Raw genomic sequence first — 27,973 nt, forward strand, 5'->3', positions numbered from 1 at the left:
AAAAAAAAAAAAAAAAAAAAGGAAAAACTGAAGTGGGAGAAAAGAGCAGCCCAGACAGCTGAGAGCTCCCAAGTTCTCTCTAAATTCTAGGGTGGGATCCTGCGAAGGTCTAAGCAAGCACTGTAAGTGCTGGTTGCACACCTGGGAGGAGCTGGCAATGTCTCTAATGCTTAGGACTCTGAAAGCAGTTGTATGTATATTCCTGTAATTTTTAAATGTTTTAGCGAAATACAGAAAAATTCTTTTCCATGATTATTATATAGACAAACTTTTAAGAACCTTTGAACACTAAGGCAATTCCTAAAGAAAACATTCTCAGTCAAAACCAAATTTATTTAATAGTTGTCAGTCATTATTATATACATTTTTTAAGTTTGAAAATGTTGCAAGTTATACATAAACAATATTAAGCAGGTGTAGCAATCAGTATACAAGGGCTCAATAGAAGAGTTCATCTAAGCTAGCTATACATTAGATGAAAGCCTAAGGTCCGGAATATGCAAAGACCTCAAGAAACCAAACTCTCCAAGAACCAACAATCCAGTTAATAAGTGGGCAGACAAGCTAAACAGAGATGTCTCAGAAGGAGTAGAAATGTACAACAGACACAGGGAAAACTGTTAAACACTTCTGACCATAAAGGAAATGCAACTGAAAACAACACTGAGAGTCCACCTCACCCCAATTAGAAGGGCCATCATCAAGAATACAGACAACAACAGATGCTGATGTGGATGTGGAACTAGATGAACCCTAATAAACTACTGATAAGAATATAAACTTGTTCAGCCACTCTGGAAAAGTTTGTGGAGATTCTTAAAAAAAAAAAAAAACTAAAAGAACTAACAGTACCACTCTAGGGAATTCTTCCAAAAGATTACAAACCAGACCAGGATACAGAAAAGCCACCAGCACAGCCATGTTCATTGCTGCACCATTACTGATCATAACCAAGGAATGGAAATTGCCCAGATTCCCTTCAATGAGAAATGAATCAGAAAAATGTGATATATAAATATATATGATATACATACACACACACACACACATGGACATACACATAAGATGGACTTTTACTCATCTATGAGGAAGAGTGATATTACATCATTTGCAAAGAGACAGACAGGCCTGGAAAGCATAATGTAAGTGAAGCCAGTCAGGCCCAGAGCGACAAAGGACACATGTGTTGTGTCATACTGAAATCTAGAATAAACTTATATTGTACAAGAAAACACACATGGGTTGTATGTATGTGTACACAATGTATTAACTGAAGAATGATGTTTGCAGTGGAGAATTTAAACAGTGTAATTCCTTAGAAAAACAAAATCATAGTCCCACAAAATGAATCCCACTTAAAAGGCCTGGGAAAGAGGGAGACAAATGAAAAGAAAAACAGGGATAGAGGCAGTTATAAAAATCAATGCATAGCCTGTAAAATTAAGAAAAGTGGGGCAAGGGGTCAGATTTGGGGGGAAGGGAGAGAGGATACAGGGGAGACATCGACCAAGATATATTTTACTTATTTATTGAATGGTAACTCCTCTGTACAACTACTTAAGGATAGTAAAAATAAGCCAGGTGCTGGTGGCTCATGCCTGTAATCCTAGCTACTCAGGAGGCTGAGATCTGAGGATCACGGTTCAAAGCCAGCCTGGGCAGGAAAGTCCGTGAGACTCTTATCTCCAATAAACCACTAGAAAACTGGAAGTGGCACTGTGGTTCAAGTGGTAGAGCACTCGCCTTGAGCTGAAGAGCTGAGGGACAGCACTCAAGCCCAGAGTTCAAGCCCAGGACCAACCAAAAAAAAAAAAAAAAAGATAGTAAAAATATAAGTAAACAAAAAGCCTGCATCTAGAGGTATGTAAATTTACCTCTTACTCCTATCAAACTCCACATGCACAAAATACCTCCAAACCATTGTCTTGTAGCATATGTGCTCATCTTCAGAGAATGTCTCTTTATTTCCTAGATTCAATCACTTATTTTTAAAATAAAAAAACATTTCAAGATAAATCCTAATGCCCCTGCTGCTGTTGTGGCAGTGCGGCTGACACTCGAGAGCTGGTGTTAAAAGATCAGATTAAAAGCCTTCAGTCCTGGCACCAAGTCACGCCTGCAGCCATGCAAGAGTGATTTTCCATGCCTCTGAAGAGACAGGAAATAGAATTCATCTTCCTCTAATAACTTTCCCTCCTCCCCCCTCCAGATCAAGGTCCATCTGGCCTCAGGGAAGAAGTGAGGGATCTGATGCTCACAGAATGCCCTAAGAGGAAACAAGGTAAGCACTGTTCAGAAACAAAACATCAGACAGGCTCTGATTTGCCAGAACACCTTTGTGGCCTGTGTGTTCAGAGCATAAACACACATCTTAAAAAATCAGGAAGAGCAAATTAAATCCAAAGTAAAAAATAAATGATGCATGGAATCATGGAATTAGGCTTAAGGAAACCTTCACCCAGGTCATTATATGTGAGTTAAGAATGTCAAACAAGAAGCATCAACACATTAAGGAATTAGGGAAATTGTGAGAGAATGGCGCCAACTCTTCCAGCTTAAAGCTGAAGAAAAGGAGTTGCTAGTTTCTCCCCATGGCTTTCTTCTACAGGATACAACTTTCTCAGCAAATCAATAACAGTCCAGCCTTGCTCAGCTCCACTACCATGACACATGCTGTCCTACTGGGCTTGAACACACAAGCCATGAGGGAAAACAACTTACTGGCTAAGCAGCTTCACCAACACCAAAACCTCCTTTCACTTCTGAATATAATCCACAGATGCTGTAAAAAGGCCACTGGAATAAAGCTGACCCAGTAATTACATATGGGATGTATGCCTGCCAATGACACCCAAAACATAATACCATTCTCCATGGATACCCCTAACTTTTCCATTACTACCGTCGGTCACAGCTCTGGAGGTCACATTCTTCCTTCTCTCTATCTATACAAAGCAGAGCCGCTTACAGTAAGAAACACTGGTCTAAATTAGGCCAGGGGCAACCAAGCTTCCGCTTCCTAAAGAAACGCAAAATATGGCCAAGCATGGTGACTTTTATGCGTGTAAATCCGCTCCCTGAGTTGAGGGCCCACATGGGCTAAACTCATGAGAGCTTGATGACACAATCAAAATACACGGACAAATGTGACTCCTATCTATATGCCCTGCCACTTGAGAGATGGAGCTGGCAAGAATCACCTGAGGCCAGCCCAGTTATCGAGGTAGTGAGGTTCCCAGCCTCATCTAAAAACCGAGGTGTGGTGACACAAATCTGTGGTCCTGGCTGGGCAACAGGGTTTAAGTAGGAGGAGTGAGATTCTAGCCAATCTCACAAAAAATAGAAACAAAGAGGGCGTGGGTTGACCCTGGCTCAAGCAGTAAAAAGCTTCTGGAGCATGCGAGAGGCTCTGAGTTCAATTCCAAGGACTGCGGGGCAAAAAACGCAAACAGGCCTCCAGGATACTCTTATTCATGATGCGATCTAATCCAACCACAAGCAAACCCAAAGTAAAAGCAAGTAAATGAGAATATTGATGTTGGTTTCCTGGTCACAGCTAGAGGGGGGGTAAAACAACTGGTTATCCAGCAGAGTATGTGTCTTGAGGAGGTTATCGAAGTACGTGAACATGAGTGTATCCTTCCCCAGTGTACAGCCAGCTAAGGATACTACATGTACTCAAGTCTACCTCTGTTCAGACAAAATAAAAAGACAGTGATAACCAATACACCTATCTTCCTACACATGGCAAGCTCAAATATGGCCTGCATGCCAACATTAGCACAGGCCTACTGGCAGGTAGGTAGCTAAACAGCCCTCTTAAAAAAGCAGTGACAGGACACACAGAAGAACTGAAAGGGGGGGGGGGGGGGGGGGGGGGGGGGGGGAGGGGGGGTCTCAATGCTGTCTTGGTCCCAACACAAAGCACGCTGTGTCTGTGTCTGTGACACATGTGGATATTCCATTCGTTACAGTAGTTCTTCCAGGATGCAGATGTAGAGGCAATCTACCTGAGCAAATGAAGAATTCTGACATTCGGAAGCAAAAATTCTCTCTCTCACTGCCAAAAGCAAGCAAGCAAACAAAAAAGGGCAGGGAGCACAAGGCGGCCACCAAGCACTAGAAATGCCACACCTCATCCCAATCTGCACAGATCTGTAGAGAGCACCTGGTCTGGTGGGGAGCAAGACAAAACTAGTGGTGTGCATGGGAGGCACCAGCAAAGCACGAGTGCCCTGTCAACAAGGCCTGGTCTGGAGAAAAGGGACACTCAGAGACACAAGGCCACTCAGGTCACCTTGCATTGCTTTTTCCACAATGAATAGAAAATTTATTCTGAGACTTAGTCAGGTAATAGTCAATGATTTCTCAGAAACAGCCAGCCAAAAGTTACATTCAGTTGCTCACTACTTTTTGATGTATCTTCTGCCAACTATGACTGTTCAATGACAGAAATGTAAAACATGCTCTTATTTTGCTAGTAATTTTTCAAACTTCCCTATTAGATGACATTATGACAAACAGGCATAATGCTGAGCAACAGCATATCATACTTTAACAACTGAATTTTGCTTAGCGCATTAGAAAATAGTCCCCTATATAAACACACTTAAATCACATCCCACTGAATGTTAATAAGGTGTAAAAGTTGGAATGAGAACACTGTATCTTAGAAATGTAAAATACAGACACCAAGAAACTGGCAAGGCCAACGTCAGTTCCACACTCTTTGCTGCAAAATCACTAAAATGGCAACTTCAAGCCCAATGCCTGAAATCAACTACCTTACCTCTTGGGACAGGAAAGGAATGACTTGTGCACAGATAGCATTCAGCCTCTTGACAATCTCTGCCTGCAGGGAAAAAAAAAAAAGAGAGAGAGAAAGAGAGGAAAGCAATAAACAGAAGAGTCAATTGATGACAGATTCTCAAAATATTAACAGGATAACTTTACAATACGCAATATTCTGGCTGGTGTTATTTTCTATGGAAGAAGAGAACAATCTCATCAAATAGGTCCGTTAAAAGGAAACCCAGATAGCAATGGCACATTAACAGCAGTTTGGTCGCCAACATTCCTCTTTCAAAGATTAGGTTTCAAGTCTTCATCAGTACCCTTTGCCTATTCTCATGTTGTTTTTCCTAACACTCTTTACGTCGTGAAGAGTTGTGATAATAAACACACAGTCTGCTCTCTATCCCAACTCTCTACTACATTTGGGGACTTTGCTTTGAAAACATCTCCTGACCCAAAGGAGCAAGTTAATCTAGACGTGTGTGTGTGTGTTTATTCTGACTATACTTGGCAGAAAGCAACATGAAGTTATCTAAAGACTAGCCTTGAGTTGAAGAGTGTAGGACAGCGCCCAGGCTCAGAGTTCAAGTCCCACGACCAACCAAAAAAAAAAAAAAGAGTTCTCTTCCCTGGGAACATAATCTTCATTCTGTATATGTGCAAAAAAGTACCAAGTACCAACAGTGTCAGAAAACAGAATTTTGTTCTGTGTTAATGGGGAGTGCAGGTCTCACTATGTGTAGCCTTCGCTGGCCTGAAACTGAGGATCCTTTTGCCTTGGCCTTAGAAGGTATGGATTACAGGCGAGTACTTCCCATATCCAGCCAGAAAGAAAAATACCACCACTATATTTTCCTTTTTAAAAAGGTACTCTGCCTTTTAAGTGGCATGCTACATACTTTTTGATAAGTAGACAGTTTTTAATATACATACACACATACATACATACACACATACAGAATATCTTATATTTGAATGATGGGGCAGTAAAAAGGAGAGGTAAGAAGCGTTAAAAGATAGAAAAATGTAAAGCAATTACTATTCCTGAGGCATTCTTAAAATAAATTCCATGCAGGGTCAGTTCCTCATTTCTTCTGAGGACAAGAGCGTCTCTTTTTCAGGCTAGCTCAAGCCCAGGGTGACAGCAGCACCCTACTTACGCAAGGAGGCTTCCTTCTATCAGCTGCAGCCCTTCTGACTTTGTACGTATGCAATCTTTTAAATGCCAGCACCTTACACACTTTGCCCGCCAACAGAAAACACCAATTCAACCCACAGTTTCAAAACCTAAGTTTTCCACTTCAACCTATTCTCCTAACGGGACAGACAAAAACCCAGCGCCAATAAGCAGTGGTGAGTAAGGACCCAACTGTGCTGACCTGATTTAATTTACTGCCGGGACCCCATGCAGCACTTAGCCGTCCTTGAAGAATGCTTAAACCACCATGAAAAGCTGCAGTGGGAATCACCAAACCACTCTCCACCTGGACGAACACACCACAGTGGTTATGGGGTGAAATTCCAGGGTGAGCTGAGAAAATGAGTACCATTCTGCTGAAAGTCTGTCTCAAAGGCATTTGGTTGTTCAGATGTTTGTAGGAAGAGGTGGAGGGGGAGAGAATAAAAGATAATGAGACACTTTGGGGCAAACCAAACTGATGATTCTAATGCTTAGAACCATCTGCCAAGCATATTTTCCTCATTATGTTGTTTACATAAATAAAATAGTCCCTTGCTAGGAGGGTTGAAAAATGTGTGGGCATGTAAGAAAACTGAGTTCCTTAGTTTGCCTACATAATGAAACTATTCAGGAAACTTACTCATCTGATAAAATAAAGACCAAAGAGTTATTTGGTTCCTTAATTTTGGACCTAAGCTATTTTAAGTCTCAACAACTAATGAAAAAAAAAGTTTAACCTTTTCTTAAAGACTGAGATACAGAGGAAAAAATATTAATACCAGAAATCATCTATGTTGATACATATACTGAATAGAACAAAAGGGTGACTCTTCAAACTTTATTTAGAGGTCTTCTTAATTTCTCATAGTTGTCACACCAAAGGACTTTTATAAACAGGCTAATTGGCGGGAGGGGGGGGGAGGTGTGTGTGTGTGTGTGTGTGTGTGTGTGTCAGTGTATGTGTGTGTGTGTGTGTGTCAGAGAGAAAGAGAAAGAAAGAGGAAGAGAGGGAGATCTTGAGATTTCATAAAATTAAGCGGGTCATTCTTCACTTTGAAAGCTAAAGTTGCCTCGGAAACACTACGGCTTCCATGGTCATCTAATTTTGCCTCTTTTGTCCCAGAGGACACAGGCTTTAGGGAGACATCATTTATTTACAGGCCTTTCCACTGGGCTTCAGCTATCAGCCAATAATACTGTGGACACACACTTCTAATGGCCTGTGTTTTGAAACTGAGTCTAATCTAATGGCGTGGGGCCCAAACTCCTTTTCCAGCACAGCCATTAAAGGATGTAGGTTATTGCTGTTGTCACCATTGATATTTGTCATTGTAATGTAATTAGGGCCCTAAAATGATGCATTACAGCCCTTGGCACAGCTTCTATTAAAATCTTTTCTTCTGCTCACTGAACTGCGACCTGCTTTCTGATGAATAACAGACAGACAGCTTTAGGGTAAGGAGCAGATTCATCAAAGAAGCGTTTTTCAGCATTGGAAAAAGAAAGGGGAAAAAGGCAACATAGAAGGAACAGCAGCACTAGGGAAAGAAAAACCATGACACACAGCTGACTTTCTTCTGACCACTTGAAATTCTGATTGCATCTGATGAATCTTGCTTAGACAATATATTCCCAGCCTTTGAATCACATGGTTAATGAGGGCTCTAATCGGCTATCCATCACCCTGTGCCAGCTCTGTAGCTTCCAATCAAATTTATAGGTGATGTGGGTCATGCATCCCTGAGCAAATACATTCACAGATAGATAGTTCATTTAAACAGAGATTCTGAAATAGTGCTGTTAGAATTACGGATGTTATCATGGCATTTGATGCTTTATGGAGGCTGTTAAAACTAGTGCCTTTAGATGTCCATGATATTCCAAAATAGCAGTAATGGCTACAATAAAAGGACAATCGTTCAGGCTGAAAAATAAACAAAAAAGATCATTCTGGCAACCCTACTTTGTCAAATACTCGACAATTTTGGACACTTTCATTATGTAGCTTTGCCGCCAGTCATCAAGATATTCATTCAAAAAGAGTGACACTTGTTTAGAAATAGTTAAGTTACACACATATTTTCACTAACTTTCTATTTCTTTCTCGTTTACTAGAAACTATTGTATGCCAATAAAAAGAGACAGTAAAAAATGGTAATTGTCCCTACTAAAAAAGAAACTTGGTTTTGCCGAAATCTCTTAGAAAATGGTAATGACAACAAAAAAAAAAAAACAAAAACAAAACAGGAAACTCTTGGCTGTGTTCAACATCCGGCAGGTGAATGTTAGCAGGGTAAGTCACAAGTGGACATGGGCAGTGGACATTAAACATGACCACTCAGCAACGAAATGGGCAAACCCTGAGAAGAAGCCTTCAGCCCCACGCCACGCTCTTAATACTCAAGGAAAGTTGGAATAGTCAGTAACTACTTCACATCATAAAAAGCGATATACACTGAAAAGAACACCACAACTCAACATATCAAAAAGTAACAAACATTAAAGGACCCCGTATCACACCCACACACGTTTCCTTTATGATATAGTCATTTAGGGAGAACTGAGGTAGATCTCTGTTTGAATCCCAGCTACATTCCCCCAAGTGGGACCTGATAACAAAAATCTAATTCTTATTTAGATTTTCTGCCTATATACTTTCCTGAAAAAAACTATTTTAGCAATATATTTGAGAGAAAACACAATGAATTTCTTTTAGTAATCAAAACTGTGTATCAAATTGTTGGGTTTTAAAAAGGTTCAAAGAAGTTTTAGCATCTTATCAAAATCTGAACAAAATTACTATATATGTACTATTACAATAAAATAGCAAAGCATTATTGGGGAACTATTTGGGAAAAAATACACTTTCAGAAAAACATTCTTGAAAAATAACATTTTACCACTAACTTGTATTCTATACTAGTACTTTATACTAGTTTTTTCACATTTTTTTCAAAGAATCAATGCACTTTAAGTATTTATCAATCACATCCCCTCAACTCTTGTATAGAAAGAGTCCTCAAATGTGATGAAAATAAATAATTTTGATTGGTCATCAATTTGTCTCAAATTCTCTTAGAAACTTCAAAACTACTGGAATTGATCATACCTAACTCAACATTTAAGTCAAAGGACAAAAATTTCTTTCCATCTTACTAATATTCCAAATTAAATATAATGAAAACAATTCAAGTACTATAATTGCTCTAAACTGACACTGGTTTGGACAAGGGAGACCAAAGGCCGTATGTTTAAGGCATGATCACCCGCCTATGGGACTACTGGGCAATGACAGAAGCTAGGAAGTAGGGTAGTGGAAAAAATCTAAATCATACAGCTTGCTCTTTAAGGGGATGTGGGACCTCAGCCTTTTCTCTCCCTTTTTTCCATTTCCCAAAGGTGAGAAGGTCTGCCCCACTAAATGCTCTCCACTGTGACTTATTACCTTGCCAAAAGCCATGGGTTGAAATTCCAAAACTCTCCAACACAGTGAGAGAAAATGACTTTCTTTCTTTTTGAGGTACTAGGGTTTAAACTCAAAGACCTGTACTTGCTAGGCAGGCATTCTATCACTGAGCTTTGCCTCTAGAAAACCTTTTCTGTTTTAAGTCAGTTAACTCAGGTATTGACATCAAAATTCATTTTCAGCAAACAGATGAGAATATCTAATGGTTAAAACCAAGTTTATATACTTAAAAAAAAGAGACTAGAATAATGCTTCTCTAAGAAGCTCTTTAGATCAAATGTATCATCAGCACTACTAGAAAGAAAGTTGGTACGCTAGATAGCTAAAAATTTAGATTAGGTGCATATTTTGTACAAAATACTTAATATTGTCTAATGAAAGCAATAAATAGCATTATAAGAATAAGTGTTATCTTTCAGTTTTCAAAAGACTAATCGACTACCAAGATTCTTCGGCAAAGTATTTAGACCTGTTAGAAGCTCTGCCCATTCTATTTCCTCTAATGAGAATAGCATATTGTTTTTGAGTTACTCAAATCATATTATTGAATAATATCCAAGCTCTAGTTATTCACCCATTTTTTATTCTTCCTATTTCCCCCACTGTGTTTAAACAATGATTCTACTGATGGTAAAACCAAAGCAGCATCCACATGGTTTGTAATTTGAACTCACATTTATGTCAGTTTACTCCATGTGATGAAGAACTCTGTGCAACTCATTCAACTGAATATATTCAAGTACCTCCCTCTTTGTACAACAAGAAATGTGGTGCGATTGTGGGCTTGTGAAGGAATCAGAAGGGCAATGCCCTTCCTGAAGAGAATCCTGGTGTACCTACATTTCATAGAACTATTTCAGTGTGTTCCCACCAAAAGTAACATGGTATTTTATGGAACTTTTTTTTTTTTGTTGTTGTTGTTGTTGTTACAATGGTTCAAAAAAAGCATCCCTTTATCTCACCATTTGGGCTTTTTAGAGGGTATTCAAGGAAAATCTTTCATAGGTACTTATTGCCCAGAACATATAGGGGTTCTGATGACTAAGTTTAATACTGCTCAAATCCAAGAGTAATAGAATGATTTACTATTAAGTCTGGGGTTGACAATCCTGTTGCCTGGTGTATAATCACTCATACAGAGATTTCAAATCACTTTAGTTCTCTAAAAAAATACTGCAAGTAGTATTATCATTATATTCATCTTAGTAAGGGGCAGGAAAACAGAAAGGAAGGATGCGGGGGGGGGAGGAATGCCAGCAGGAATAGGAAAAGAAAATGACTCTGTTGTAGATTTTGATGGCGTAAAGGAGAGCTAGGCAGAGAACCTGATTACACTGAACGCTTCGACACCCAGGCTGTGCAAAAGGCTTCTTTCCTCAGCACTCCGAAATTAGAAATCTGCCAAGCCCTGCCAGTGACTTTCTCATTTGTTTCTTCTCTCTCTCTTCATCTACAGGTTGCTTTTAAATGTGAATTTGCAATGAAGCATTTTCTTACTTATCCATAAGGAAGGGGGAAAATAATCCAGCGACCACAGGGCACCTGTGACTCATGCTTCTGATGCTAACCACCACTGCAAAGGTTGAGCTTTGAGGATCACAGTTTAAAGCCAGCCTGGCAAAGACGTCTGGGAGACTCTGATCTCCAATTATCCAGAAAACTGCTGGACTGGAGGTGTGGTTCATGCACGGTAGAGTGCACTCCAGAGATCACAGTCGATGGAGAACATTCATCTTCATTTTTCCCAGTCTGACTAATATGATCAAAATAATACGAGCAATGCTTGAAGAGGGTAAACCTTTAGATACAGGAATAAAACCAAACAGACTAATCGTTCTTAAGAAGTGCTCATCAAGGATACCTATTTACCCAGAGAAGAAACAAGCTACTTTTCCTACAAGGAAAGCCATGTGAGATATTTTTCTTTAGTTATGCTTACACTTCCTCATCTTTGTCTTCTTATTTTCACTAACTCTCCACCTGTGGCCACATTCCTCAGCATTTCTTTTTCCTACTCCAATTTTAGCATACCCTCTAGTCGCTTCTCTCTCTCCTTCTATTTATGTGAAAATGTCCACTCTTTAAAGCCATCACTGAAGAAACATCCCTCTGACTCCTTTCTTTTCCCACTGCAGGAAGTAGCCAGCTCGGATCAAACTTAAGTGCTGACTATTTCTGCTGGCCCAGCTATCAATGAGCCATACACTGCCGCTTTTGCTGCCAGGTTGAGACCCAGGAAGCAAGTGCATCCCAGGCCCTGGCCTGGCCAGGACAGAAGGCAGAGCCTGCAAGGAGCCAAAAGTGCCTCTGAACCTCCTCTTCCCTCCACCTGGACTACCCCAGGGTTCTTTCCCCATCCCCGGTCTGCACACAGGCCTTCACTGCTCCCTCATCTGTCTTCACTTCCTCTCCCAGCATATTTTGGGCATCATTGGGGTGTGTCAGGCGGGTGCTCTTCACTGCGTCTCACCCTTAGCTCTTACTGGTTTTATTTGTCAGGTGTGACTTCCTGAGTTTGGGCCCGGGGTCAGCCTTGGACTACAATCCTTCATCACAAGTGCTCACAACCAGAAGGTCTGGTTATTGGATGAGACAGGACCTTGCTAGCTTGTTATTTTTTCTTTTTGTGGCCCAGGCTGGCCTTGAACCATGGTCCTCCCAAACGCTGGGATTACAGGAGTGAGACACCACACTTGACCCCTATTCTTGTCTCTCTCAACAACATTTTTAATCATCTGAAATTACCTCTTCCTACATGTGGTGCAAATGGTGGACTACATGAGTGCTTCTCAAATTTTAATGTGCACAACTAATCTCCTGGAGATGTTTAAATACAGACTACAGAAAGGCCTCAAAGGGTACACTTTTTGCAAATCTAAGGGGAAGGTGACATCTGACACCACTGGACCACAGCATACACCCATCCTCATGTAGAGCACCATGGGTGTAGAGAACATGGGGCTTGTGAAGGCAGAGATCTCTCCACAGGCCTAATGGTGCTAATGGTTCCTCTATGGAAGATACTCTCCATACAGTCCAGGTGAAACTCTGTAAATTCTTTTGCAAACATTCCCAATTGTTTGGAATTGTCAGAATACATCACCAAATCAGCTGTAAAGGAGTAGCCATCTGCCCAACGCTTGCTTGTGTTCTGATCTGGTTTCTTTAACCTCCGAGCACACATCTTTTCTGGCTTTTTGGCTGCTCAAAAGCCCAAAAAAGAGCAACAAATAACCTCAGTGGGTAGCAAGAGGACATGCACATTCATTCTGGACAATTCCTTACTGATGAGGAAATAACTAAAGCTTCCATTCTGAATCCTTGGCAGGAAACAAAGTTTAAAAGATGATTTTAGGAACCTCATGAAGGAGACACAGCTCAACCTCCTTTTAAGATCATTTGTACCAGCTTACTAAGCACCTGAGTAATTGGAATTTGGTGTACATATTAAGATGGCACACCAAGAGAGCACTTCGTATTTGAAGTAAATGCCTAGAATAGTATCTAGAATAAATTAATATTATAAGCCAAGGACAGGCCCTCATCATGTTATGGTTATGTCTCGGCTCACAGGAAGGAGAAGAGCAGTTTCTAGTAATTCAAATACGTAAACGGATCTCAGAAATTACAGGTTTCAGGATGTAGAGAAGCAGTTCATACTTATTCACACTGTTCAAAATTGGACCATGGGGAAGTGGCGCTGTGGCTCACATGGTAGGGTGCCAGCTTTGAACTGAAGAGCTCAGGGACAGCGCCCAGGCCTAGAGTTCAAGCCCTATGACCGACCAAAAAAAAAAAATTAAAAATGGACCATGGGATCCAGACTTGGGGTGCATGAACACATCTGCAATGTGAGAATACCTTCCAAGAAAAAGCCATTTGAAGCACTACTGAAGAAGGTTCAGGAAGTTCCACACCTTTACTTGTCCCTTCACCCCGGGCAGGAGCTCTGACTTGGGATCCCACACACGTGTTCTGATACACAAACTGCTTCCTCACCGTCTCTGATGGTGAAGGCTGTTGTTGTTGAGGTACTTAATAATCAGGAAAGTTGATCCTAAGAGCAAATTAACTCCCAGCCTTTCTCTGGTTTTACTTTGTGCCACTGGAATGGTATTCAGTAAGCCATCATTCACTGAGCTTCTTGAAAGGGTTTACAAAATTACGATGCTCAGAGGCTGGGAGAAGCTGCCTGGCATAAGCTGAGCAGCTCAAACATTACAGAGATCCCCCTGTGATCAGAACATTTACAGATTATTCCTAAAGCAGGCTCTCATCTTCTTTCGCTTGTTTTCTTTTTTAACTCTACTAGAAATTTGAGAAAATTGAAAAGAAATTTTTAAAAATTAAACTCCTCTAAGTATATACTCCCAGTATATACTGCCTATTTGTTTACAGTGTATACAACGTATTTGTATACTTACCAAAATGCCATACTTTTATGTATGCTTACCAATATACTACCTATTTATAAGTATACTTTTTTAGTTACTTAATGTACAGAGATCAAATCTGAGGACATTCAAGTCCCTTATATAACACAGCATGGCATTTATATAAAACCTACACCTACCTTCCCACACATTACAATATTGAATAGAAGGCAAATGTAATGTAAATAGGTGTTGCATACTCTACTGTTTAGGAAATGATGACAAGGAACAAGTATCTGTACATATTTACAGCAGAATCACCTCTTTTCCCCAAATGGATTCAACTGAGGGTTTGCTGAATACACAGAGATAAAACACAGTGATATGAAAGGTCACATTTGTACCTCAAGTTTTTAGTTTTTTTTGTTCTGTTTTGTTTTTTGTCGGTTGCAGGGCTTGAACTCTGGGCCTGGGCGCTGTCCCTGCGCTCTACAGCTCAAGGCGAGCGCTCTACCGCTTGAGCCACAGCACCACTTCCAGTTTCTTAGTGGTTTATTGGAGATAAGAGCCTCATGGACTTTCTGCCGGGGCTGGCTTTGAACCGTGATCCTCAGATCTCAGCCTCCTCAGTAGCTAGGATTACAGGCGTGAGCCATCAGCGCCCGGCATTTGTTTTTTTAATGAAATTGTAAGGGCAGTTCAAGATGTACCTTTAAAAAAGCCATGCATGCATTGCTACTTTTATTTCTATTCCCAAAACATTTATTAGTTTCCTAATATCTCTTGGGATTCTTGAAGGGTGCTGAATGGAGACACGGGTAAAATGAGCGAGATGAACCCTGCTGTCGACAATGAAGCTCACCTCACAGGGGCAGGAAGATAGAAGCACATATCCAGTACATGAAGAACTCAGAGGTGAAGAAACAACAAAAACTCACTAGGAGGTCACAGAGAGAGCACTAAGGTCAGGGGGCTGGCTCTGGACTGGATAAAATAATCAGAGGAGGACAAAGGTTGAAATGGGGATGATCACATCTCCCAAAGCATGTTCCAGACCGCATTTTGTAGATGTTCGTTACCAACTAGGGAAGTAAAGAGATCCCTGATTGGACGGCCTTGCTCTACGCAGAAGTAAACCGCTCTCTTTCCTGAGGGAAAACCTGAAGCCTTTCACTTGAGAGCAGCTATAAATCTGTGTAAAGAACCACATAAAAAGCAATAGAACTTGAACTTCCTTGACCTTTTCTGGAACCTTCTCTCAAGGCTCTTTGAGGAGAGAATATTCTGGGTGAAGCAGCTGGTAAGTGATTTCTAGCCTTACAAGAGGGCTTTTCACAGGCCTCCCCCTCGACCCATTCAATCCAAGTCTCCATGCTCAGGACCCACACTCACTATCCAGTGTAAGCTTCCAGTGATCCCAACTGAAAACCTTAAGCCAGCGCACAAGATGCACACAATTGAAGGAAAAAACAAAAAACCAGTGGGAACTAAGAGAAGAAGGGGACCCCCGGGACCAGAGTATAGAACGTTCTGACGGCCACACGAAGCAGCAGCAAGACTCTCACAAAGACACTCCCCCCAAGAAACAAGGAAAATCCCAAACAGGTCATGACACGTCAGTGCATTTCTGCCCTCCTCCCACTTCTTGGTAAATATTATATTTGAAAGAAGAGATCTACAGAACATGCCACAAAAGGAAAGATGGAGAATCAAAGATAATTTTGGAATAAGGACAAGATAAATTTCCGAAGTATCCAAGATTTAAGAAACAAAAAGATGTTTTCAGGTACTGGTTCCTTCTCAAAGCTTAGAGCTTTGGAACAAGGTATAATGGATGCAGAATTACCTTGAATCCTTGAAGTGTGTATGTCCTATAAGGGAAAAAACTAAACTGGAATAAACACAGTAACCGACACCGAATGTTTAACTACCTTGGATGGCATACATAAGAGCCCTAGAAATCAAAGCCCCAAAGTAGAAGAATTCCCTTTTGTGAACTTATCACCAGTTTTTTTTGTTTGTTTGGGGTTTTTTTTGGTCAGTCGTGGGGTTTGAACTCTGGGCCTGGGCGCTGTCCCTCAACTCTTCAGCTCAAGGCTAGTGCTCTACCACTTGAGCTACAGCGCCACTTCCGGTTTTCTGGAGCTTTATTGGAAATGAGTCTCACAGACTTTACTGCCTGGGCTGGCTTTGAACTGTGATCCTCAGATCCACAATGTTTAATAATTGCCTACTGCTCCATCAGGTTCTGTGCCACAATCCCAGATGGCAGAGGAACAGAGAGGGTTTATAGAGCCCATAACTTACTAAATGAGACTAACAGTGACAAATAAGGTATATTTAAATTATTAACATGGGACTCTTCACCCTGAATAAATGATGGGTCGGGGGAGTCTGAAAGGCAAAGAGAGGAATCAGGAAGCAGATAGCACGCTAAAAAGTTTAGCTGGATGTACCATCAGAGGACAGTTACAAGACCAGGAATGGGGGCAGCGACAGCACAAAAGGAGGCTGCAATGGAAGCACCATAAAAGTCTACCTCCAAGGTAGATCAGTTAGGACCAGATTGCCGCACTGCAGGCAGTGCGCGCCGTTGTGAGTATGGTGTGAAGGGGACTGGGTCCTGAGTTCCACCCTAACATCCATGGAGAGTGACGTGCGGTATGCCTGGGCCTTCACTTCATGCTCACAGCAGCTTTAAGAAGATCAGTCGTGTCCCCATTTCACAGTTACAGCCAAGTAAGAGTAAAGCGTTAAAGAAGTAACCACGATCCATCAGAAAGATAGCGAGAGGTGAACATCTGTGAGAGGAACAATGAGCACAGGACTGGCGGGGTGTGGCCAACAACTTACAGGGAAGGGAGACAACCACTGCTCCCCCTTTGGGTTTGACCTGAGAAAGCAGAAGGGAGAGGCTGGCATTTCCTCGGATGGACTCACTGGCCCTCGGGCAGACGTGTGGGAAAGCTCATCATCGGGGAACTGCGGAGGTGAACACCAGAGGGAAATGACAGGATAGATTCAGAGACGAGGTCAGGATGGTTTTTTGTTTAGTTTTATGTTTCTTTTAAATAGGAGGGAGGGGGTAAGAATCATCTACTTAACAGAGTGAATGAGGTTACGAAGAAGATGGAGACATGCTGGAAATACTGGTCAGATTCTCAAGGGTCAAGAAGACCCTTAAGAAATCGAATGCGATTCCCCAACATACAAAGGAATAGGCTATGGGACAGAAGACAGCTAAGAGGTAACATAACCCACACATAAGGCTCTAGAAGGCTCACTTGTCACCAGGATGACGGTCAGAAAAGGACACCAAGCAGCATGTGTGGCTGCACTGGATTTGGACTTGATTAACTGCGTGTAAGACTGGATCCATCGTGCATTCAAAAAGGCAAGTCACAGGCTTATGTCAGCGTTTATTTGGAGTAACAGTTATGGGAAAGCATGGGAAGAATTCAGACTCAAGTGACAAAACGTGAAAAATACACCAGCTATTATGAATGATGCAACTATAGAGTCTCAAAAGGCACCATGGCTTTCTAATTACTAACCTAGCTGAACCACAATTTGAAGCAAACCTCAAATGGGTCCAAACTCCATTCTACAACCATGACATGGGAACAACAGCTGCCCATATCTGGATGGCAGAAAAATGTCTGATGGCAGGAGTATGAATAAAGTCCCTTAAGGTAAGTTAGGTCTGTCTGAAGACAGACCGGAGATTAGATAGCATTACAAATGGAGTGGATGTATTTTGAGATATTGATTCCAGCTTAGGGCTCTTTCTATCTCTCAATGAAGAGAGCATCCCTCACTAATTTATATTCTACGGGGGAAGGGCTGCAGGGCCCAAGAGGCTGAGGACAGATCTAGAGGGGAGTGAGGGCAGACTCAATGGGACAGTAACACAGACAGTGCTTGCTCACTGATTGGCAAGGAGTGAGGTCAGGCCATAAAATTTACTGTTTCTTCACTTTCAGGCACTGTGACCCAGAAAAGACAGTCTGGCTACTGGCAAAGGACCGGTCTTGCTCTCTTTACTATGTAGGATTTGTAGGAATATGCTTTTTCCGCTGTGCAGACTATAAAAGATGAACAGCTAAATGTCTTTGTAAGTACTTCAAAGTACTTAACAGAATTTGTGAGTTTTACATTAACCAAAGCACAACCCAAACTAAATAGCTTATACAGTTTATAAGTTATACAGCTTCCAACTTCTGATTCTGTCAACTGCCTTCCCTGTGCTGCACACACCTGCAATGTCTTGAACATGATCCTACCTGTAATCTCAATGCTTCTTCATGTTACACATCATTTTATGAGCTACAATCTCAGTCTCTTTGTAGGCCTTGAAATAAAGGCTTCAAGCTCACTTGGTTTGCTTTCTCACAGCCGGCACTTTACCACTTGAGCCACACCTCCAGCCTGGCTTTGTCTGGTAAATCAGAGATAGAATCTCTGCAGGGGCTGGTTCTGAACCAAGATTTTCCAACTCACACTGGAGTAGCTCAGATAACAAACCTGACTCAAAGGCATCTGGCTCCAGTATATTCCAAGTTTATAAAAATCTCTACTGATAAAGTTTTCTAAAGAACTATTATAAGAAAATTGCCTACCGGGGAAGTGTCTCATGCCTCTTATCCTAGCTACTCAGGAGGCTGAGGTCTGAGGGTAGCAGTTCAAAGACAACCTAGGCAGGAAAGTCTGTGAGACTCTTATCTCCAATTAACCACCAAAACAATAGAAATGATGCAGTGGCTCAAGTGGTAGAGCGCTCGCCTTAAGCTAATGAGCTCTGGGACAGTGCATAGTTCCAGAGTTCAAGCCCCACGACCAACAAAAAAATAAAAATAAATAAAAATAGCTGCCTGCCCTCAAACTGTTACCAAACAGAAAAGAAGAAAAAGGGTTTACGCCTAGATTTTTTTAATAAAATCTACTACTTAATTTGCTTAGGTAGGTTGTTCTTGCTTTGTGTTTTAAAGATAAGGCATGCTGAAATTATATTCACAGAAGTTCCCAATTACTTTGTCTTTTACAAATAGTTGACAGAGCTGCACCAACCCATGGACCACACTCTAAGCCCAACACTGGTCAAAGCAATACCCTAAAGTTCAAATTGTTTTCTATTGGCTTAAAATTTACAGTACCTGATTGATTATGTTCCTTCAATGCAACAAAATTCTCCAGAACCGGCCTAATAACTGGAGAATTCCTTAATCCCCTCCCTGGCTTCTTTATAGATGCTAAATAATTATAAACTACTTATGAAATAAAGTGAGTGAAAGGTTAAACTAGTCCCTCAGGTGCTCTTCCCGTTATGCTACTACAAACAAAAATAAAGGACTGGGAATTATAACTAGTATTTTTTTTTTACCAAATGATAGGGTTGGAAACAAACTTTACAGCTTAACTGTGCTTGCGTTTCTTCCACAACAAAATCTACTTCCAAATGAAGATTTTGCTTTAACTTGTGTTTAGTAAACTTTCAAGAGTCAATGTGCTCAAATGCCAGTTCACACTAAATGTAGCCAGGTGCTAAGTCAACATGGGCAGGATACCTGTATGTATGTTTGAAAGGGGTCTCCATGAGCAAAGCAGAAAAAGGAAAATTCCACTCTCCTCTCTGTAAGTTTTACAAACCAGCAAACTACTACCTAAAGCAAGGTACAGTCATTCCTTTGTAATCCTCAGGAATTGGTTCTAAGGTTCTTGGACATACCAAAATTACCAAGTGTTCAGGTCTCTTCCATAAGATACCATTTTATATACAAGTATAGTGTACGTAAAATCACCTCTAGATTATAGTATGTAACACAGTAGAAATATTAGGTAAATAGTTGTTATAAGTTACTTTGCATGGAATGATGACAGGATATGGCCAGTACAGACACAATTTTATTTCTCAGATAGGTTTAATCAGGTTGTTTGAATCTGCAAATGTAAAACCCTTCATACACCTTACTGACTATCCTACTAAAATGACTTCAATATACAGAACTATTTCAAAAAGGTTTGATTCTGGAACTTAACCAAGGAGAGATTATGCAGATACACCCTTCCAATCTTGATATCCTCAATCTGGTATCTCATTAAAAAAGCACCTGAGCCCCCATGAATCACATGGAGATAAGAAATACCATCGAAGGAACTCTTCTCAGACTGACTCCTGGCTGTTGGTCAGAGGACCAACAGCACCAGCGGCACATCAGCTCTGGATGGATTGGGGGACAGGAGGCACCAGCTCAAGATCTGCACAAATAAATCTGATTTCAACATGATCCCAGAGGATTTTGATGCACATTAAAGTCTGAGTTGTACTGCTCAGATTCATTGGTCTTCAATCAGGTTGTGCACTCTGGAGCTTCCAGAAAAATTCCAATGCCCAAGCATTTTATTTAAAAAAAAAAAAATATTGATCTAGGGTAGAGGAGAAAAGAATACCGATCTAGGTTTACTCCTCTGGCTTATGTATGAGGAACTAAGAATTGAAAAAGTTCAGTAATTTACCAATGCCACACACAAGAAGCTACTGGCTAAACTAGAACCAGATCCTAAGAGACATTTAAGTTTGTGTTTCCTGTTACAAAAAAAAAAAGAAGAAATTAATAATGATCATAAGATCAAAAAATGCTTATAAAGATCTAAGGTTTCATCCTATCAATTGTTTGCTTTAATATGGTATACGTAATTAAAAGCATGTAGTCTATTTTATAATTATTCCCAAACCTCAACCGCTTTTTTTGAGGGGTGGGGGGCAGTACAAGGTTTTGAACTTACAGCCTTGGACCTGCTGGACAGGTTCTCTTCTGCAGGACCATGTTTCCAGGCCTTCCTTGCACTGGTTCCTTTTGAGATAGGGGTGTCACTTCCTACACAGGTGCATGTCTGGGCCACGGTTCTATTTTTTGCTTCCCACCATAGCTGAATGACAGGTGTGCACCCTAGGCCCAGTTTCTCAAGACTCCTATGTACATGCTGGCAGCACGCTCTCTCACCCAACATTTGGTTGAGAAGAGGTTCACATACTTCTCCGCCCCAGCTGTCATAGAACCATGATCCTTTCTCTCTTGGGCCTCCCAAGTAGCTAGGATTAGAGGCATGAGCCACTACAGCGGTTCAAACAACATTTTTGGATGAGGGGGATGTAATCCCTCCATCAGACACAGTACGTGCAGTAACAATACCGTGAAGTCAGCCTTTGGCCTTTGCCTGGCCAGTAGTTAAGATAGCATAGGCTCTTGCATTGCCTAGTTTTGCTTTCTAACGTTTCTTTAATATCTAATTTTCTTTAATATTACTTTTTGAAAGCAAAAACAAAACACTTAAAAACTACCTCCAAAGATCCTGACAAGAACAGCTGCTGTGCTCTGACAGTTACCCAAAACACAGAACTCGTAACTGGCACACCCAAGAAAGAAGCTTTTGCCACAAGTGCCCACCCTTTGGCTGGTTAATGATCTGTCATTACATTCAAATGGCTATAAATTAGCACCAGATACACAGGGGGTGTGGTAGGAGGTTTGGGTAGAATGAAGGAAATTAAAAGATGCGGTCAGACTTGGGAAAAAAAAAAAATCACCACCCCATAAAGCAACGTATGTTTCTGACAGTTGAAACAGACTGCCTGACAGACAGTAAAACCACATTTCCGCATGTTTTTTTTTTTTTCTTTTTTGGAATGGATCTGTGGCTTTATGCCACCAAGCAATATTTTGGTTTACCAAAATGTACTCTATGGCCTTTTAAATTTCATGTTTACTTAACTTTCCTTACTATCACTGCTGTTTTCACTCAACCACGGAAGCTGAAGGCTAGCATCTAGAAGGGTATAGCAATAAATTAAAACAGGAATGTGTCTCTTATGATGGGAGGAACATGAGCCACACACAAACAGTTCCATGGAGTAACTTATGGAGTTTAGCTCATCACATCATGGGCAAACAATGGGAATAATTAATTACCTATTGAAATGCATTAGTTCCTCAAGACACAGAGTCACTACATGTTTATTTGAACTTTCTCAACATAGAAAGGATATGGAATCACTAGCCTATCCAAAATGTTTGATGATATAAGAATTAAGAGGAAATGTGAGCAGGTAAACTACTAGAGACAAGGATTCAAGGGCTGGTGAATAATTGAGGGGATTCTATACCTATTTTTAATGTTAAAAAACACCTGAAGGAGAAAAAAGCAAAAACTCCAATCACTTCAAAGAACCACTGGTATCAAAAATGATTCACCTCAGAAATTCCCTTCAACACTCACCCAACAGTCAACTCTTTCCATAAAACCAACATTTCCTACATCTACAGCCCTCAAAGGGCTGTCTGGAAAAAAACAAAAAACCTGTTACAGTCTAGGTATAGAATACAGGCTGGCACGGAGAGGTGTGTTGAAAAGAATGCTGGAGCAGCTGGGCAGAGAGAACAGACGTGGCAAGAGAGATGAAAGGTCAGGAATGGAGGGGAGCGGGGCATCAGCACCTTCCCTAGGCACAGTATGAAAAAATAAAAGCCACCACAGCCTCTGCTTTTCATCTGATGTGCCCAGCACTACCACGACATCTCACCATCTCTTAACCAAGTAATTCTCCCCCAATGAAGGAATACAACGACCTTGTGAAGATTAGGTTATTTTTATGATTGGGATTTATACTACAGTGTTCATCTTTGTGAAAGAGCCCAGTACTGGATGCTTGGGTTTCAAATGCTAAATATTCTAATTTACAAAGGATAAAAGGCAAAAGAATAATCTCAAAATGTAAAATAAAATACTCCCCAAAAAGTAGCATTTATAAATCTAATTTGGAAAGCAGGCTTAATAAGATTCCAATAATGTGCATCCTAAACTAATACAAAACAACCGTGAATTCCCTCTTAGATTATAAGAAAATCCTATCAGCTCTGCTTAGATCTGGTTAAAGCAGATCTTTATTATGTAACCTCCAAGACCAGTCACATCAAGCACATGAAGGAGTCGCATGTGACAAAAGGTTTCTGTACACAAATGTACCACGAATGACCCAGCCTCCCCTAAATTTAACGCCTCTTAAATGTAAAAAGAAAGCTTTCAAGAAAGTAGAGCTGTCAAAGCATCAGCTCCACATTCCCAGAACTTGTAGAACAGTGAAAGCGTAAGGGAACTTTGGAAAATTCAGAGTACAATTTCTCCATTAGGGAAGCATTTTTGTCTTCCCCAACTTACCCCCCAAAATGTTTAAGGAATGAATAGCTGTATAATTGCCACCACACTTTTACTGGCCACTTTAGGTTAATTTTTTTTTGAGGTTAACCAAGGGTAGACATAGGCAAAAAGCCACACTCTACAACAGTTTATGTCCCCAAAAGTCAAAAGCCTTTTAAAGCAGTCATCCACATCTACACCTTTGTACTGCACAGATTGGTATCCCAGAAGAATGGATGAGATGACTTAGAGTGCTCCACATGGATAAGAGAAGGCTAAGGGTGGACAGCGCTTCTCAGAAACTGGTCCTTAAACAAGAGCTGAGGACTGGTAGTGTCTTCCAGGGGTCTCATGTAAGGGAACTTCTGCCAGTCCAATACGTGCAACATAAAGCATTCTGCCTTGCAGAATAGCAGCCTAACAACCATCTGGATATTTTCAGTAGAAGTCAATCATCTAGTAAGAAGTTGAAGAGTAAACAGTCTCTTTTCCCTGGAGGGTTTAGCACATTTCTTTCTTCAAGAAACACAGGATTACAAAAGAGGCCATGTAATAACCCCATTTTTGGAATTTGATGTACCTTCGACCAACTCCATTCTACCTATCATCCTGGAAAAGGGAGAAGCTGAGCAGACGAGTGGGTTTAAAAAATGCTTTCAAACTGACTCTGCCACATAAGGCTGGTTCTTGGCCTATGTGTACTGAGAGGTAGGAATCACCCAAAACCACAACTCCTGACCATAAAAACACAGTAGAATTAACAATACTTTTCTCTCTTTGGAGCAGAGTTGCTCAGCCTCGGTGAAATCTTGGATTAGACTACTCTTCCTTTGAAGGGCAATCCTGTGGACGTTCAGCACATCCAACCAACCCAACAAAGACCAGTGGCACCTCCGGATTGTGACAACTGCAAACACTGAATACCACCAGACATATGTCACCTCTGGGGAAAGTAAATGTCCATGCTTGACACTACTGCTCTAGCACAACAGCTCAACTCCTGTTGGAATTACAGTGCCCTCTCCGGGTCAGTAAGGGCTATGAATTCTGTCCCCTCACAAAAAGGCCACAAAACAGCACCTGTAAGTTCAAGGCCTACGTGGCCCCTTTAACCTGGTCAAGAACTCCCAGCCCAGAGTCCCTAGAGGCCCTCGCAAGGTTTTCAGTGCTCTGGACACTCCCACGTGGCTAAAAACATAATGTGCCTGTTTTAGAAATCTCACAGTCAGAAATACAAAAATATCTAGAGGTCTGTTATTATTGGGCCTATTAGACACGACAACAAGCCAAAATTTACCATATGAAAATAGTCACTTTAGATGTACATATTGATTATGGTTCAGGAACCTGAACTCTGAAGTCAAACTGTACAGGCTTGAATCACCAACGCTACAACCCTGCACAAACTTCCTGCTTCCCCTCTAACCTTTGTGAGGTACACCGAGAGAATAACGAGATCCATTCCTCAAAGTTACAAATTAACTTAACAAATTAATACACCTGAAGCATTTAGTGCATCACCTGATACCCAGTAGGTGCTCCGTAAGTGTAACATTCAGCTAAGATGTACATAGGGAAAAACTGTATCTATATTAAGTCATTAATAGGTTCTTTTAACTACAAGAAATAAAAAAAAAGCAGCACATGGTTGAAGGTTATGAAATACTGGCAATATCAGGAATATCATAGCTGTCTACAATAGCCTAACAGTGCTCAAACAAAACACAACAAAAGCCCTGTATTTCCTCTTCTACATTACCTTGAACAAAACAACCTTATTTCTTTTGTAGCACTAGCTTCAATCTTAACTTCTGAAACGGTTAAGTCTCCAGTGTCAAACAAAATTGAGGGTGGACCTTTCACTAATAATGGTCATTTTTAAATCTGATGTAGAGTTTAAGCATGCCTTAGAAACATTTATCATCAGCTAATGATCCAATCCTACATTTCAAAAACACCAATTACCAGTTCAAGGACATGTGACAGAACTGGGTATCCCCAATCTGATTGTCCAAGGACTCCCTTTTGCTAATCACAAAGCTGAGTTTTTCCTGAAAACTCAGAAACAAAGAAGAGAAGAGGCTGTGAAATGTGGAATACGGCAGAGCATCTAACAAAACTGTAAACATTAAATCATTCCTTCAGCTGCTTCACCACTCACACATTCATGTTCTCTCCTGTGTTCCAGACATTATTTTAGATGCTAGATGCACAACAGTGAATAACACACATTCTTCCTTTTTAGAGTTTACACTCAGTGAAGAAATCTGGTTTCTACTAAGTTTGTGATTCATAAGGCCAAGATTAAACATTCTCACATTCTTTTATTTAGCACTAAGTCACTTGTTTATCATTAGCTCATTATGAATCAAGCTGTAAAGTCCAAACCTTCCCTAAATGAAAGGATTCCTGATGAGACAAAGCAAGAAAGTGCTGAGGATTTGTTTATGTCAAGTTCACTGGAAGCCACAGTGTACAGACATGCAGTGTTTCTCAGTGACATGGGGTAAACCTTAACTCTACCATAGACTCCAAAAGGTTCACTAATCCCAGCAACTAATTACACAGCAGGTAATAACCTTCTATATACCACCTTTGCATGCATTATCTTTGGAAGAAAAATTACATTAACATTAAAATTCATGACATTTTAAAAGCCATGATATATGTTAAATAAAAAGTACAGAAACTGTTCACTTAAAGGCGCACTGATATTTACCTTATACACATATATTTACATTTTATCCTAACTGTTCTAGTTCTGCATGAAACATCCTTCAGCCTGTATGTTGGGCCTATGATAATTGGTGAATTCCAAACAATCTTCTAAGGAACTGTAGAATTTCATCATGCGGTGTTTCTTTCTTATTTTACTCACCTATGGGATAAGGATGGCTTATAACATACAGAGCGCTCAGTAAAAAAGTGGATGGTGGGGTACCATGTAAAATACAAAGGACTACAGCAGCTTACCACTTTTACTTATAGCTCCAAGAAGTAATCATGGATTTAAAAATCTGAAAGTTTAAAAGGAACCTGGATTCGCAGGAGGGGGGGCGGATAACAGCTCAGTGGAAGAGTGCCTTTCCAGCAAGCCAGAAGCCCTGGGTTCTCTCCCCAGCATGATAAAACATGGCGGATCTACAGTAAATTCTAACGCTGTCTGTAACTCAGACTCTTCCCATGTGAAATACAAAGAGCAGCAACTCTGTCATTTCATAAGGTAACTGTGAAAATAAGCACAACACTCCCTTGACAATAAGCTCTCTAAAATTGCCTGCTATTACAATTATTACTCTTTCAACTACCTGATGCCATCTCCACAACAGAAAATCATTTTTTTCAAAGCTTGTGTTTTTAAGGAGTTGACGAATAGTTGGCTAGACACACAACAGCAGTGTCCCCACACTCACCCAAAACCACATACACAGACCTACTAATCAGATACATTTAGAGAAGATTTATGGTTTCATCTTTAAGAAAGTATACATACGTATGCATGTATGTATACTTAGACACATATATATGTATGTACACACACACACACACATTTCACCCCAAGTTCAACTGCTTTTACTTCCTCTTCCACATGTCATTTCCCCACAAACTCTAGTAGTAACACAGTCCTAAGTCCACGTAAAGGCCCAGCACCAGCTGTATATTCCTACAACTCTTAAATATACTTTAAAAAATACTAAATCACAGATTCTTGGCAGGCTCTATCTGAATGCAAGCATTTTCTTCCACGGAATTATTTATGAGTACCAACACCTGTGTTGTGAGACGGGCAGTTCTCAGTATCAGGTATAGAACAGTAAAACAGGGAGAATGGAAGGCCTGTTCTCAAGGAGCTGGAGAGGGGTGACAGGCAATAAACTATTGTTTAGCTGTTAGTGTGTCTGCACAGTATAGAGTTCAGAAATGTACAAGCAGCCAGTTTTACTAAACACTTCGGTGAAAATGGATCTTGGCTTTATGTTTCCATTTCTTGATCCCAGACTCCTTGTAGGCATAGCCCTAGCACTAGATAGTAGAGGGAGAGATGGAGAGGGGAGCTGTACTTCAAACACAAGCACAGAGATCACATCTCTCACTAGAAATGACACTGCAACCCTCTTGGACAGACACCAGAATTCTCATGATCCTCATGTAGAAACCCAAGAACATCACAGGAACAAGCACATTTTTCCCCATTTGGAAAGAGACTTCTGGAAGTTAAGTCAAGAAATCTATTTCCGCGTCTGCCAGTGACCTGGGGTTCAATTCCTGACCTGCCTGACCTCTGATATCCCCACCCAAGTGCAGATCCTCCCCGACAGTGGCACTGGGCTCCTCTCTAAGCCCTTAAGCCTCAGTGTCATCTGCTAAAGGAGACCGGTGGAATGGCACGGCTTGGCAAACCGTCGGGTACTCCAATGACAGAAGCTATTTAAATCAATACACAGAGCCAAGCTTGCTACCTGCTTTACAAGAACATCAGAAGATTAAGAAGAACATACAAAATGCTTTAAGCTCTCTGCAAAGAAAGGGTGTTGGATAGGTACAAGTGCTTCTAATTACTACTACCACTAGTCTTCCTATATATAGTTCCTTGCATTTCCAAATTCTGTATGTCACCAAAAGATACAGCATACATAGCTTGAAAATAGCAATGATGAATGATGTCAGGAGACTCGTATATTCTTATAATTCCAGCATGTAGGAGACAGAGACTGGAAGATCACAAGTTAGAGGTGAGCCTGAGGAAGAACATAAGGAGACAGTCTTTAAAAAAAGAAAAAAGCAATAATTCTAACTACAATCAAGTGAAATGAGAAATGTGTGAAGAAATCAGAGAGCCAATAGCCACCAATCATCCCCAGTCTCACACACACACACACACACACACACACACACACACACACAGACGTAGGTTTGCTGTAAGCAACCTCAATCCCGCAGAGTTCCAAACGTGCTAATGCCAACTCA

The 27,973-nt window shown here is 40.8% G+C and overlaps 1 protein-coding gene across 1 annotated transcript in view; it reads right to left on the reverse strand.

Moving 5' to 3' along the window:
* The window catches only part of Tle4 (transducin-like enhancer of split 4), a 155,074-nt gene that overhangs the window by 104,852 nt on the left and 22,249 nt on the right, over nucleotides 1–27,973 (reverse strand). The window contains exon 4 of the mRNA XM_013018387.1: nucleotides 4,790–4,852. Within this exon, the coding sequence (XP_012873841.1) occupies nucleotides 4,790–4,852 (63 nt within the window). The remainder of the gene's footprint in view (nucleotides 1–4,789; nucleotides 4,853–27,973) is intronic.

This window comes from Dipodomys ordii, unplaced genomic scaffold (genome assembly GCF_000151885.1).
Source record: "Dipodomys ordii isolate 6190 unplaced genomic scaffold, Dord_2.0 Scaffold40, whole genome shotgun sequence".
NCBI classification, from domain to species: Eukaryota; Metazoa; Chordata; class Mammalia; order Rodentia; family Heteromyidae; genus Dipodomys; species Dipodomys ordii.